The sequence below is a fragment of the Schistocerca americana genome, chromosome 1 (assembly GCF_021461395.2).
Source record: "Schistocerca americana isolate TAMUIC-IGC-003095 chromosome 1, iqSchAmer2.1, whole genome shotgun sequence".
NCBI classification, from domain to species: Eukaryota; Metazoa; Arthropoda; class Insecta; order Orthoptera; family Acrididae; genus Schistocerca; species Schistocerca americana.
The window spans coordinates 1,008,230,710-1,008,245,940 of record NC_060119.1 but is presented as its reverse complement, the minus strand read 5'-3'; the positions used below and the strand labels follow the sequence as shown (position 1 = coordinate 1,008,245,940).

General features: G+C 39.2%; 1 protein-coding gene across 2 annotated transcripts in view; it reads right to left on the bottom strand.

Annotated features, from left to right (window-relative positions):
- LOC124548783 (protein GPR107) overlaps positions 1 to 15,231 on the bottom strand; it is a 185,598-nt gene that overhangs the window by 128,248 nt on the left and 42,119 nt on the right. For both annotated transcript variants that reach the window (XM_047125195.1, XM_047125194.1), the window contains exons 3-4: positions 7,581 to 7,726; positions 1,076 to 1,245 (exon numbers count right to left, since the gene is read on the bottom strand). In XM_047125195.1, coding sequence (XP_046981151.1) covers positions 1,076 to 1,245; positions 7,581 to 7,726 — 316 coding nt within the window. The remainder of the gene's footprint in view (positions 1 to 1,075; positions 1,246 to 7,580; positions 7,727 to 15,231) is intronic.

Sequence of the window (15,231 nt, the reverse complement as noted above, 5' to 3'; positions counted from 1 at the left end):
CCTGACTCTGTCTCTGCTATCCCCGACCAACCACTGGCTAGTTTAAACATGAACCGCCTTTCTCTCTCCTTCCTATTTCCATATTTTGACTAAAACTCAGACTGGTGTACTCCCCTACAGTACAGCCCAGATGAGGTCTCCTGTATAATGTATTTCCAGAATACACCCTGAAATTCCTTTAAGTCTCTTTTTTCATTTAAAACCACCTCCCTTTAGGCACTCAAAAATGATCCCTCTCCCATCCTTGACATCGGCTGCCTCCATACCACATAAGGTCTGTGCATGTCTGTTCTTTCACTACAAGGGAGCCAAGACACAAACTTTGTTGAGGTGTCCTAAACATCCAACTTATAGTCACAGTTTCTCCTGATGCAACATTTTTCTCTTTCCAAAGGAAAAGAAACTATCTGTGAACTTATTTTCAGTCACTACAGCCTCTAGGCACAGAGTATTTCTGAGCATCCTTGGTAGGAAGGCATATTATGGCTCAAGGATGTTTAGAATGTGCTTCTGTGCATACAACTTGAAGGAAAGTACTTGGACAAGGTGTGAAGGTGGCTTTCCAGAAACATAAAACTTGACATTACTTCCTAAAAGGTATCAGTGTGACTTTTGAATTCATTCATTCATCAAATGTAATGTCCACCTTTGGGAAAACTGTCTATATAATTTGTTATGTACACAAATCAAAATAATATATGGAAGCAAACTAAAACAAAAAAGGTCCCTTTTACACACACACACAGGGAGGGGAGGAGGGGAGGGGGAGGGGGAGACTGACAGAGAGAGAACCAGCGAGTAAATTAATCCCACCAAGATTCAATAAACTGATGAAACATGACAGATACAAATTTGTAACAAAATAGGAATATTATCGCCTCAAACATTTTGTTGGTTCTTTCCCAAAATACTAAGTCTTCTGACTCAATGACATGTCAAGAAAAGAATTTATGGAAGTTGGAATTTAAGTGACCATACTGTTGTAAGCTATCAAGCAATTAATGAAGATGACAAAACAGCCCTGATAAAAAAGTAAAGAAATAACTCTTTCATGACAAAATTAAGAGAAAAATACCTTGTTTATCATGCCGAGGTATGCCGCGTCTTGTTCTCTGATTAAAAAGTGTTGTATGTGTAAGTGGCGATATACCAAATTCTCTCTTGGGTCTCATTGCAGGAGGCATGTCATTCCGATTCTTGTAAATTCTAAGATTCTGCATTTCACCACTGCAGTTCACACGTAACCTAGTTTGGAAGACAATAATGTTGTTTAAATGTTGATATACATATCATTGTCATTGTGTGAGTGCCTGTAATTAAAATTAGTAGCTATTTTATTTGCAAACAGATGAAATTTAGCCATTATACCAATATTGGACCAATTTTGATACATTAATGTTATTAAGCCACAAACAAAAAGAACACACACATTCCAAGTGACACCAATGCATACCGAATCTACCCAAGTTATTCAACCAGAAAGAAGGGGACCTACAGTTTAAAGAGCTATCTGTACCATATGTAGTTTCTGGTGACTCCTCACATTGTTGTCAATATAATTACCCTGACATTATGGAGAACCTTCAATTACACTCTTGGTAAACAATAAATCGACTGTGGAGAACAATGCAAGAATACATTGTTATTTTGGATCTAGAATTATTACGCTAACTGATGCAATTATACTGGGCATGTGGCCAAGGGTGAAATTTATTGGGTCTAGTGATAACTCTGAAAACAGGTGACAGCTATAAAACAGAATCCACTGAAATTATTATACTGATATACACTTATCAGCCAAAACATTATGACCACCTGACTAATAGCCAGGATGTTCATCTTTGGCACGGATAACAGAAGTGACATGTCATGGCATGGTACCAATGAGGCCTTAGTAGGTTGCTAGAGGGAGTTGGCACCACATCTGCATACACAAGTCCCCTAATTCCCGTAAATTCTGGGGAGGCAGCGATAAGCTCTGATTCCACATTCAATCACGTCCCAGATGTATTCAATCAAGCTCAGATCTGGAGAGTTGAGGGGCCAGCACGTCAACAGGAACTCACCACTGTGTTCCTCGAACCATTCCATCACACTCCTGGCCTTGTGACATGACACATTATCTTGTTAGAAAATGCCACTGCCGTCAGGACACACAATCGTCATGAAGGGGTGTATGTCATCTGCAACTAGTGTACCATATTCCTTGGCTGTCATAGTGCCTTGCACGACCTCCACTGGACCAATGGATGCCCATGTGAATGTTCCCTAGAGCAAAATGGAGCCACCGCCACCTTGTCTCCGTCCGCCACTACAGGTGTCAAAGAGCTGTTTCCCTGGAAGACGAAGGATTCTTGCTCTCCTATTGGCATGATGAAGAAGGTGTTGGTACTCATCAAACAATGCAATGCTCTGTCTCTGCGCCAAGGTCCAGTGCCAATGGTCACGTGCCCATTTCAGTTGTAGTTGTGAACATCGTGGTGTTAGCACTGACCCATGCATGGGTTGTCAGCTGCAGAGGCCCTTCGTTAGGAGTGTTCACACACACTTGTACACTCCCCAGCATTAAAATCTGATGTTATTTTTGTGGCAGTTCACCGCCTATCCTATTTTACCAGTCTCCCCAGGCTACGACGTCCGACATCTGTAATGAAAGGTGGACATGCAACCCCACCACGTCTGGATGTGATTTCACCTTGGTTTCGCCAAATGTTGAAGACACACCACAGCACTCCTCAAAAAACCGACAAGTCGTGCAGTTTCCTGAATGCTCTTGCTGAGCCTCAGGGCCATCACAATCTGCCCTCAGTCAAACTCAGATAGATCATGTGCCTTCCTCATTCTACACACAGACAGCACACTCAGTGGTACTATGTGCATCATGCATGTGTCTGATTAGTAGTCATTCCTCACCAGGTGACCCTGCTATCAACTGGACAGGTTATATCGATAGTAGGTCGGTGGTCATAATGTTCTGGTTGACCAGTGTATATGCACATGAAACTTGCACTGGTTCCATGGGTGCTATACACTATGAGTCATAATATCATAACAAAAATTAGCTCTACACTATTTACTGTTGAGCAACAGGTAAGTACACTAATTAGTGATTACTTGTCACTCAACTATAAAACTTATGCTCTTAGTCAGTGTCTTGATGAAAACTCCAAGTTCAATGACACCACAACAATAACTGCCTTTCCACCATTCAATAGCTCCTCTGTAATATCATTATTCATTTGCACATCATCTTTTATCTTCCATCCCTGAATCCAAAGGAACTCATACTTCTCTAATCTTGGAATCTGTTGATATTTTATATGTGACTGTAAAGTGGTGTGACAATGCTTTTAATTCATGCGCAAAATTGATGATCACAATATACTTAAAAAAAAAGGAAATTTCAATACAGCAAGGAGGGATAGGACTCTATGTTCAGAATGTTTTTGTCAATTATCAGCAAGTACACCAATTTATGCATTTATACAAGTAATTTACTAAACAGGGACTTAGAAGTCCATGCCATGTTGATGAGAACACAGGGGAGTTTCACTAAATGCTCCTGTTTCCTTAGTCTCTTGGGGCAGGTGAAATACATGAGAATATTAAATAACAAACACAACCCCAAATTGTCTACTCAGAATGCATATTCCAGTGTTCCGTTTTAAGCTTGGCTTGGCTAAAGTATTTGCAAAACCCATAAGAAAGAGGGAGTCAACATGATTCCTGCATTTTGTAGAAAGTTTCTCACAGTTTCAACTGCCAAGCCACAAGGAGGCCTTCTAGAAGGACCAGACATAATGGTGTTTCTGGTTATATACAGAGACGTGAGTTGCTGTACGTCTCTGAAACTTTTTGTATTCTCATTTGGTTTTCTTTCCAAACAAATTGTTGTAAGTGAAGAGATGGGTAAAACATTTGACCAGGATATGAAGGCCACAGAAATGTATTAGCAGGGCTTTTGGATTGAGTCCATTACGGAAAGCTACTTCTGAATGCTTTATTGTGACAACTCAATGAAAGTACATTAATGGCAATCTTCTACAAAGCAGTTTTAGCTTTCAGACCTCTCTATATGGACTTGTGCTTGTTTTAAATGTGAAATATGCTATTACTGTCACTATGCATATTTGTTTGCATAAAATCTGTATTTGGTGGTTTGTTGAAATAACAATTTTCAAAATCTAATGCTGTAAAATTTCTACGTGATGGAAGAAACCACAAGTGTTACCAACTTCAAGATTTCAGTAAGTTTCTCTTGAAAATAGATCACAACTTTCAAATTTAAATGAATATGAAGATATTTCCATTGTCTGTCTTCTTTTGAGACATTTAGGTCCACTATTTGCATGGTTTATAGGCTGCGGGGAAACTGCTTGCTAGGAAGAGTATGTAACGTTCAAGTACATAGTTTCAACTTCTTTTTTTATGTTCTAAGGATGGTGAAACAAAATGATCTTTATTGTGCTCTGCTGAGATATTGTTACACACAACACGCTTCCAGCTAGCATGACTCAAGGATACAGTTGGGTGATAAAGATATCGAAATAAATGTTGTGTAATGTGTTGATAATCTACAATCTACTTTCTAAGCATATTATTACACAAATATCCTTAACAAGAATTTCTCTGTCACAACATAACTGGGGTTTTGAGGAAGATCCTCATTTAATCTGAGGGTATAATACATTACATTCATACAGCATTCATAGATATGCTGAAACCAATAATGAAAGTAATGCCCAGCTGCACTATTTACAAAGTGAAACTACAATTTTCAAAAGTAATTTAGAAAACATATTTCTGGAATGTCTAGTGCATTTTCACATATACTTGGTACAGGTACTGTGGGACCCATATCAAATAGGACTAACAAGTGATACTGAACATATACAGAGAAGGACAGCATGAATATTCACAGGTCTGTTTGACCAGTGGGAGAATGTTTCTGAGGTGCCAAAGAAACTGACTGGCAGACTCTTGAAGATACGCATAAACTAACCCAAGAAAGTCTAGTAACAACATTTCAAGAACCGGCTTTAAATGATGGCTCTACGAAAATACTACAACCCTCTATATATTGCTCACACAGAGATCATGAGGACAAAATTAGAATAATTAAAGCACACAGAGGCATTCACACAATCAGCCTTCCCATGCTCCACACATGAATAAAATGAGGAGAAACCCTAAAGGTACATTTACATCTCAGATTTTTATCGGTTCAAGTATGCGCGACATATATACGCATCTCTGGGACACACATCGGCACTCGTAGATGTACGCTACTTGCAAGTCATACACGTGTGATCATGCATTTACATCTTGTGGTTTGTATCTGTATGTCCGGTAGTGCACAGCTCTTCAGAATTTGCAATGGCTCCCCAAGACTTTACAGTTTTATGTTCTGGTGCACTTGGCCCTTTGGACAAAAAAAAGGAAAAACCACATAGTGCAAAGAATACAACAATGGACTCCACAGAACAATCAAGATCAAACAGGCATTTGTAAACAAACATGGTGGTACAATGCTAAGGGTGTTACTGTGCATGCACAACTTCTGTGACTTGCCATCTATATCGCGGAGGGTAGATGTAGATGTACACTCTAGACCTAGTACCAGGACACAATTATCCAGGTGTAACACACCCTAAGCTTAATACTTGGTTGAATGGGAGAAGGAAATAAATTAAACGTAACTCTGCGATGTCCAAAGAAATTTCAACAAAACTTCGCACATACTTGAAAATACACTGTTGGGGTAAAACAGCCTGGGCATCATTGGGAGAGACAACAGAATCCATAGTATCTGAGGTTGCTGGGCTGACGAGTGACAGTGACGATGACATTTAACCCCTAGAGATGGCCTTGGGTGTAAGAATGGTGACAGTTAAAGCATAACTCTGGAATTATTTGAGAAATTTCAACCGAACTTTATGTAGACATGATATACTACCTGGAAAGAAGTACTGGGGGACTAGAAAATGTCTAGCACTTCTACGGATGAAGGTGGTAGTACAGGAGGGAAGACAGGACATATAAGAATACCTCTGGAACACATGGAGAAAATGTCTACCAAACTTGTACACATACGGGTTACAATCTAGGAAACCATACTGTGGGTATAAAACACACTCAACGATGCTAGGCACGGCATTCAGGGTGAGAAGAAGGTCATAGAAGAAAACAGTCAAAAAGAATCAACATTATTATCAAATCCTAAATTTTTGACACTGATTAGCGATAATGTGAAGAAGATAATATAAAAATAATAGAAAATCATCAATATTACTGTGGAGCAATGGAAAATGCAGGTTAGAATATCAACAATATAAGGAAAAGATAGATTGCTACTTACAGTAAAGAAGACACATTAAGTTGCAGACAGGAAGCCTGCTGCGCGCGCGCGCGAGTGTGTGTGTGTGTGTGTGTGTGTGTGTGTGTGTGTGTGTGTGTGTGTGTTTCCTTTTCTGATGAATGCTGTGGTGGAAAGCTAATGGGTAAGAGTCTTTTAGTTGTATGTGTCTGCGACTTAACATGTCACCTTTACAGTAAGTAGCAATCTATCTTTTCCTTATACTGTTAATATTACTGTCAAATACGTGGTATCGCAATTTATTTATTGCTTTGTCTGTAGGGAAAACTGAGAATATTCCACATAAACAAGTACTGCATTAAGTCAATAATACAATTAATTTGTACAAGATTCCACATTATAATTCGTGAGTTTGTATCTATACTTTTAAAAACATGTTTTGTTTTTACAGTATAGGTAGGTAATCAGCGAGGTATTTCTATATATAAAATAAACACTACCTCTAAAAGCAGTTGCCAGTTCTCCATTCAAAAGCAATTGAAAATACTTCGGTTATTCATATTTATGTTACTACTTCGTCTCTGATAAATTCACTTGGTTTTTTGATTTTATTTTATCTGCAATGCCACAATTTCCTTCAAATGTCAAATGAAAGACTCCATTTATGAGTTAAAAATTTTTGGTTATTTATATTTTCATTCTTATGAAATTTTATGCAGTTTCAGATCATTGAAATATTAATTCCATTTTTAATTTTGTTTTCTTTGTATTGCAACACTTTCCTACAAATAGTGCATTACCTTTTTTTAAAACTTCTCCTACTAAAACAGGAAATTAATTTGTTGGAGTGCGAAGATTATTATGAACTTTTATGAATAATACTGTCCAGCTGAATTGAGTTTTTGAAATTTATTATTATTTCATAACATGTTTTGGCTATTACCATCATCATTTTCAAACTTTGACATTCTGAAACAAAGTTTGGTGTCAGAGTGCAATAGCACATATGCAAATATTGTTTTACTGCACATTATCACCAACATTTGTTTCAGCAGTTGTAAATTTAGACCTGATGATGTCAGTGGTCAAATACGTTACCAAATAATAAAATAAATAAAAAATAATAATTTAGCAATCTACACAGTGCTACTCACTAAAGGTGTAATATATAAATTTTGTATCACACCAATACTCACATTAGCCTATGTATAACTTTTGCAGTTCACAGTAAATCACTAACAAATAAGAACTTAATATGCCTTACTTTTGATTTTGTAGGTCCATTATAAAATAAATAACAGCTCCTGTGGAGTCCTCATTTGGAGGGTGTTGTAGGAGACAACCATCCTGATGGCTATCCAAATATGGATTCATAGCATCACTTAATGTCCGATCCAGACTGAATCCAAACTGCAAGAATAAAGAATAAAATATAGCTGTTGCAAAATGGAAACTGCATAGAAAAATAATCCGTTACCGATATGTTCCAAAATTTCAAAGATAACATGAATGGATTTTAATAAATTGCAGTGTAAACAATGTTTGTAACTGAACAGCACAGAACAAAACTCTTGAGATTTCTTTTATGACCTCTTTGCCTATAACAATGGAATTCTTAGTAATTTTAACATTGGGCACTTCAAATTGGTACATATGCCAAAGTGTTTACACGTGTGAATGTGTTAATATCTACAGACAGACAATGTCAACATTAAGACTGTTGTACAAAACTAATTGTGATGCACAAGGGCCTATGAAATCAAGAGAGTTTTCTTGCCTTTAGTTGGGGATGTTACAGACTGCATAAGGAAAATCTCGACAAAACGAAATATTGTGGCAATCTACAAACCCACCTGAACGGTAGAGGATCAACTAAAATTGGCTAATGATGCATAAATTTATCGGATTCCATGTAGTTATGTGGAGGAGTATGTGGATACTACAAATATAATGGTCAACAAATAACAAGTAGAGTACAAGGACAACTGCAGAAGCGAAGACATTGACATATCAGTTGTTGCAAAACATGATTTGTAGACAGAAGACCACCACATTCATTTTGATAGAACTCAAGTGCCGGCACTCACAAGCAGGTACCATGAAAGATTATTCAGAGAGGCCACAAAAATTATTAAACACACCAGGAATTTCAATAGAAAGCAAGAGAGCATGAAAGTGAATGACATCTGGATCCCAATGCTGAAGAAGATTTGTACAAGACTTCCACCACAGGGCGACAGCAACAGTGGATGACAGCAACTGACAACGGCCAACTGTGGCTGGTTACAGCGTGTGATGTCGCGCCACTGAGCGGAAGCACAGGTAAACGAAATTTTGCTGCAGTCATTAGCATGTCAGGGTGTGAACTGGACACTCGAAGAACCTATACCCCTTGAAAATGTCCTCTGCAGGTGGGGATGAAATTGAGAGAATTAATGTGAAATACATCTGACCGCAGCATATAGCGCAGAATATTTTATTAATTTTGACATTTCTGGCTGTGCATGTTTACATTTCACAATAATGTTACCCTCTGTAAAGAGAGACAAAGTGGAACTGGATAGCGTCCATTCATGGCACAGATATATCTCCACTCAGTAATGCCTGCACACCAGTGAAGCTTCCTACAATCTTCTCTGACACAGTGAGGGGTCCTGCAATCTTTTTACTGTTTCTTCAGTAAAGAAAAGCAGGAAATGTGACAGATGACCTCACCTCCATGGATGGATGAGTACAAACGCACAACAGTGCTCTGGAAACTATTAAAGTTGTGGCTGCGTTGAAAGGCAATGAGCAGATTACAATCAGGAACAGGACGATCCAAAGAGAACATATGATCATGAATGCCTCAAACAAGTAACATGAATTTGTGACAGCAATCAGTAACAGAAATCATGTGTTCCAATAGCCTAAAAGCTTAGCATCTGCAAGTACTCATTAAGTGCCTTGATACAAAATTCTGGGCTCACATAGCATGAAGAACAAAGTTATAACATATCACGTGTTGTGATTTCCTTGTAAAAGAAGATTGACTGATTTGTATACAATCGGTAAATCTGTATGTTTCAGCCTTGATAATAATTTTAAAATATTATGATGATAGGCGTAATATTACTTGTCTGACATAACTTTAATGCTTGGCAGGGACTGCATGGGTAAATGTAAGTGTAAACACCACATGCTTGTAAGTAATATCAACAAACATATTAATTACCAATGATGATTCCTAATGAGTATTGTACTCATAAATTCTGAATACATCTTCAGTAATCTGAGTAAATTTTAAACCGTATCAGCAGAACTTCCATCAGATTATCTGAATGGTGCTTTTCATCTAATTATGTTCTAAATCAAGTGGAATCATGTGACAGTGGAAGGGAATACATTATAGAGGTGGAAACCGTCTTTTCTTTTAAAATCCATCTACAGATTTGCCTTAACAATTTTTAACGGCTGCTGTTTGGTCATGTCTTCTCTACCACCAGAACAAATATTTCACTTGTGAAAAACAAAAATAGGTGTTTTTTTTTTTAACTTTGCGAAATTGGACACTGTCAAACAAAACACCACATGCAGCCAGGAGTACTGAAATAAGCCATTTTCAAAAATCAAATGGCTCTGAGCACTATGGGACTCAACTGCTGAGGTCATTAGTCCCCTAGAACTTAGAACTAGTTAAACCTAACTAACCTAAGGACATCACAAACATCCATGCCCGAGGCAGGATTCGAACCTGCGACCGTAGCGGTCTTGCGGTTCCAGACTGCAGCGCCTTTAACCGCACGGCCACTTCGGCCGGCTAAGCCATTTTGGTAACCACTTAACATAATTGGTATTATTCACAGCTGTAACTAAATTGAGAGTCCTTTCTGTCTTTCATCTTTACAGAATTTATATAGATACAGATCTGAGATGAAATCACGTAAGATTATTTCTTCAGAGGTATTCTTTGCTACTTGTTTAATACATAGATATAGCACACATCCTGCAGCTCGTGCAAAAAACAGGTTGGGCTGCAAAATATACCTCCTGCTCATGACGGTGCATGTAACTCCTCGACTCCCTAGATCTTGACAGCTCATGTAATATGTGCTAGTTTTTGCTGCCAGCAAAGAGATTTCAGACAGAGATCATTCTGGACACACCACTGAATGAAAACCAAGCAAAATCTATAGCAAAAATAACACTTTGAACTTTTAGAAGTGACACTAAAGCTACTTTTCCTTGCTGTGGAATACGCTTGTGTCTTCTGCTGTGTGATGCGGGTCGCAGGGCACTGCGTGAAACATTTTCTTAGGCGTGGAGTGGTGCACGTCAGAACCTAAATAATGAAATTTTTTTTTTTTAGAATTTGGCAACTGCACTTGATAGAGTGATACGTAAGGTACCTCCTGATACCTTTTTCTTAATTAAAATGTAACGTCTGGCTTGGGACTTTTATCAGAGCAACGTCCAAAATGTAGCAAGTGACAAACTTTTCCCCGTTACATTTTTTGTGAGGGTGAAAGCGAGAAAAAGTTTCTGAAAGGTTTGAAATAATTTTTACAGTTTGTTGGAAGTCAGTGGGTGCTACAGGTTTCTCCTAGACTAGAGCAGTTCCATGCGGTTCATTGGTGCGACGCTATTCCCTGTGTGCTGCGAGGCGCTCTGCTAGGCCTGGGGCAGTGCAGCAGAGGCAGTAAAGGCTATACGTGTAGCGCAGTGCTCATGCCAGAAAACTGTTAATTTTGGCACTCCGAAAGTACATGGAAGTTAGGGAAGAGGAGGAGGACTGTACGTTATTGGAAAGGGTACCCAAGAAGTGCAAAGAAGTGAGACATATGTTCTTGTATCATGAAGAAGAAGGAGCATATAAAATTTTAGTTACAAAACATTTACTTGATGATGCGGAGAAGTTTAAGGAATTTTTCTGATTCACACCCAACCAGTTTCATTATCTTCTTTCGTTAACTGAAGGCAAACTGAGAAGTAATTCCTGTAACCGAGTGACATTTCTACTTACTTGTTTTATTCATTTTTCTTCTGATTTCTGCCCGAATTAAGACTTTTCATTTGATTTTTCCAATCAGTGTTGGCAATATTCCACAAATTTTGCTTTTTGGAAACCAGTTCGGTAAGTTGCTTATCCTTCGACGCAGAGAAGCGGTTAGCCAACATTTCTGGTTATTGTTTCTATTACAACTTTGTTAAAAATTGCCTATTGTTGCCCATGTGCACGAAACAGTGCAGCTGTCACCTTGCTGGTATCCAGTTCGACTACCCCACTCCTCCGGCCAAGTAAATCGCTGCGACTTGTTTGACAAACTCCATCCGAACCACACAAGCCTTTCTCGCTGGTGGAGCCTGCTGTGGCACCGCATTGTCCGCACCCTAGGAAAAGGGTCTTTTACAGTGACTCCACAAAGTATTCGTGCGACCGTGGCGCATAGACTATAATACGCACAGTCATTCAAATGTAGCTGCGAAATGAATAACAACTATTCTCTTACATTGGTTTATTTCTACACTTGGAAATGAAACACTCTTTATGGTTCATACGTCATTTAATTTGTGACCAAATACATGCTATGTAAAATCACACCGCAATGGACGCCTAACAAGTATTTGTCTAGTAAGCAATATCTGTGGTATTGGGCCGCACTGACACATGCCGCTCTCATGTTCGTTATGCAGTTGTGTTCCATCCAGCACAGTGCTTAGTGTCTCTCCGGTCTGAAAACCGTTGAGTGATATTTACGTAATACGGGTCGAAAACATTGTGAAACTACAAAGGAAGAGAGAGAAATCTGTGTCAGGTTGTTTTGATAAGGTAAATGTTTTCAAGAAATCGGAGAAACCGTCAGTAGACCTACCAGTACAGTGAAGAGTATTATATACCGCTTTAATCAGAGCAAAAAGTACAAAAACAAATCATGAAGCGGCCGTCCTGCAGTTCTGTCCAAGATGGAGAAACAACAGCTACTCCAACAAGTCATCAAAAATCTGAAACTGAGGGCTCCACACCTTGCTACTGGTTTTCATATGCGCACAGGAAGGTCTGTTTCAGCACAGACTGTAAGAAATGTGCTTTATGAAGCTGGGTATGGAGGCCAAACATCCTGTAGAAAACTGTACATCAGTAAAATCAACAGAACAAAGCCACTTGCATTTGAAAGCGAACATAAATCAGATGGGTTTGATTTCTGAAAGAAGGTTGTATATGCAGAGAAAAAAGAATTGTGAACTTGAAGAGAGAAATATAACAGCCTCAGTTAAACATGGAGGAGCTTCAGTACTTGTGTGAGGGTGCATGAGTGCAGATGGTGTGAGGGGTTTGTGTTTTATTGATGGCATTATGGACCACAAGATCTACATAAATACCCTAAAAACACCTCTATCCAGTAGTGTAAATCATATGGATCTTAATGATGGCTATGTTTTCACACAAGATAACGATCTAAAACATATGACTCTAGATAGAAAGCTGTACATTTCCCACTGGATGCAGACACCACCACAATCCCCTGACACTAAACCTATCGAGAATTTGTGGCATTTACTCGACAAAAACATCAAGAATTGTCAGATATCCAATAGAAATTATCTACATACCGCTCTACAAGAGTAATGGCGTAAAATTACAGTGCAAACAACAGAATCTCTGGTGAATTCCATGCCAAGAAGAATGCAAATGATTAAGAATAGGAAAGGAGGCCTTACTAAGTATTAACAACATTATTCTATGTTCAAAGAGTGATTTTCAGTACTGTAGACGAATACTTATTTTGCGTCTTACATTGCCTGTCTGTACCTCTAAATGCTTAACCATGTTTATTTACATAGCAATCTGTATTCCTTTATTGTATTCTCATTTTCACTAATCGATGAAGATGTCCTTGTGCTTTATTTCAGTCCGCCATTTTTCCATCCTTTATACACCCTTAAATCGTGTATTAGACAGACTCTTTGTGGAGTAACTGTATGTCTGCATTGTGCGAGTGGGCATTGGGGTCTCGCGTGCGTTTTACGCAGCACACTGCAGGAAATTCTATTCACTTACAACAGTTTTCAGCAAGAACATAATAGAATTTTATTGTCATACATTCATACACACATTGATGACTTGTCAATGGTTCAATAAGTATATACACTGAAGAGCCAAAGAAACTAGCACACCTGCCTAACATCACGTAGAGCCCCACAAGCAGGCGGAAGTGCCACAACACAACGTGGCATGGACTCGACTAATGTCTGAAATACCGCTGGAGGGAATTGACAGACACCATGAATCCTGCAGGGCTGTCCATAAATCCGTAAGATTTATGGGGGGAGGGGGGAATCTCTTCTGAACAGCATGTTGCAAGGCATCCCAGTTATGCTCCCCAGATATGTTCCTGTCTGGAGAGTTTGGTGGCCATCAGGAGAGTTTAAACTCAGAAGAGTGTTCCTGGAGCCACTCTGTAGCAATTCCAAACATGTGTGGTGTCGCATTGTCTTGCTGGAATTGCCCATGTCTGTCAAAATGCACAATGGACATGAATGTATGCAAGTGATCAGACAGGATGCTTACAAAGTTGTATCTAGACGTACCAGGGGATCCCATATCACCCCAAATGTGGTGCCCCACGTCATTACAGAGCCTCCACCAGTTTGAACAGCCCCTGCTGAATTGCAGGGTCCCTGAATTCATGAGGTTGTCTCCACGCCCATACACATCCATCCACTCGGTACAATTTTAAACGAGACTCAACCGACCAGACAACATGTTTCCAATCATTAACAGTACAGTGTCGGTGTTGGCAGACCCTGGCGAAGTGTAAAACTTCCTGCCGTGCAATCATCAAGGGTACACGAGTGGGCCTTCGGCTCCAAAAGCCCATATCGATGATGTTTCGCTGAATGGTTCACACGCTGGCAGACACTTGTTGATGGCCCAGCAAGGAAATCTGCAGCAATTTGTGGAAGGGTTGCACTTCTGCCACCTTGAACGATTCTCCTCATTTGTCGTTGGCCCCATTCTTGCAAGATCTTTTTCTGGCCGCAGCAGTGTCAGAGATTTGATGTTTTATTGGATTCCTGCACAGTACACTCATGAAACGGTCATACAGGAAAATCCCCACTTCATCACTACCTCGGAGATGCTGTGTCCCATCGCTCGTGCGCCGACTATAACACCCCGTTCAAACTCACTTAAATCTTGATAACCTGCCATTGTAGCAGCAGTAACTGATCTAACAACTGCACCAGACACTCATCGTCTTATAAAGACGTTGCTGACTGCAGTGCCATATTCTGCTTGTTTACATACCTCTGTATTTGAATACGTATGCCTATGCCAGTTTCTTTGGCACTTCAGTGTATAAAAAGAATACAGTCATACCAAGTATCACAGCAGATACGGTCACAATATTCATTGATATAACAGGGGCACTCATTCAAAGCAAAAATGTCTAGTAAACAAGCACTCTAAAATGCATACCTTAAGATTATGAGCACTTATTCACCTTTGATACTGTGGAACACATCTCTCTTCTACTGCAAGATCTTGGCTTTATATGTTCGACAGGTAGTAGTATGGACCAAAACAAGAAAAAATATGCGGAAAGCATGGGCTCTACTGTGTATACCTTAAAATATACGAGCACTTGCTCATCTTTGCTGCTGTAAACACATCTGTTCTACTGGACAAGTGGTCATAGCTCTTAAGGTATGCATTTTAGAGCCCATATTTACTAGACTTTTTTGCTTTGAATGACCATTCCTCCTGGGACACCCTCTTTGGTAAGTGTGGATGCACACACATGTAGACAGCCACGCAAAAATCTAAACAGGTGCCAGAAGTCTTCCTCGTTCTTAAAATCTTCCACACTGTAATACTTAAGGTTTTTTCGGTGTTTCCTTCTTTACTTTTTTGCTTACAGTCCCTGTACTTGGAC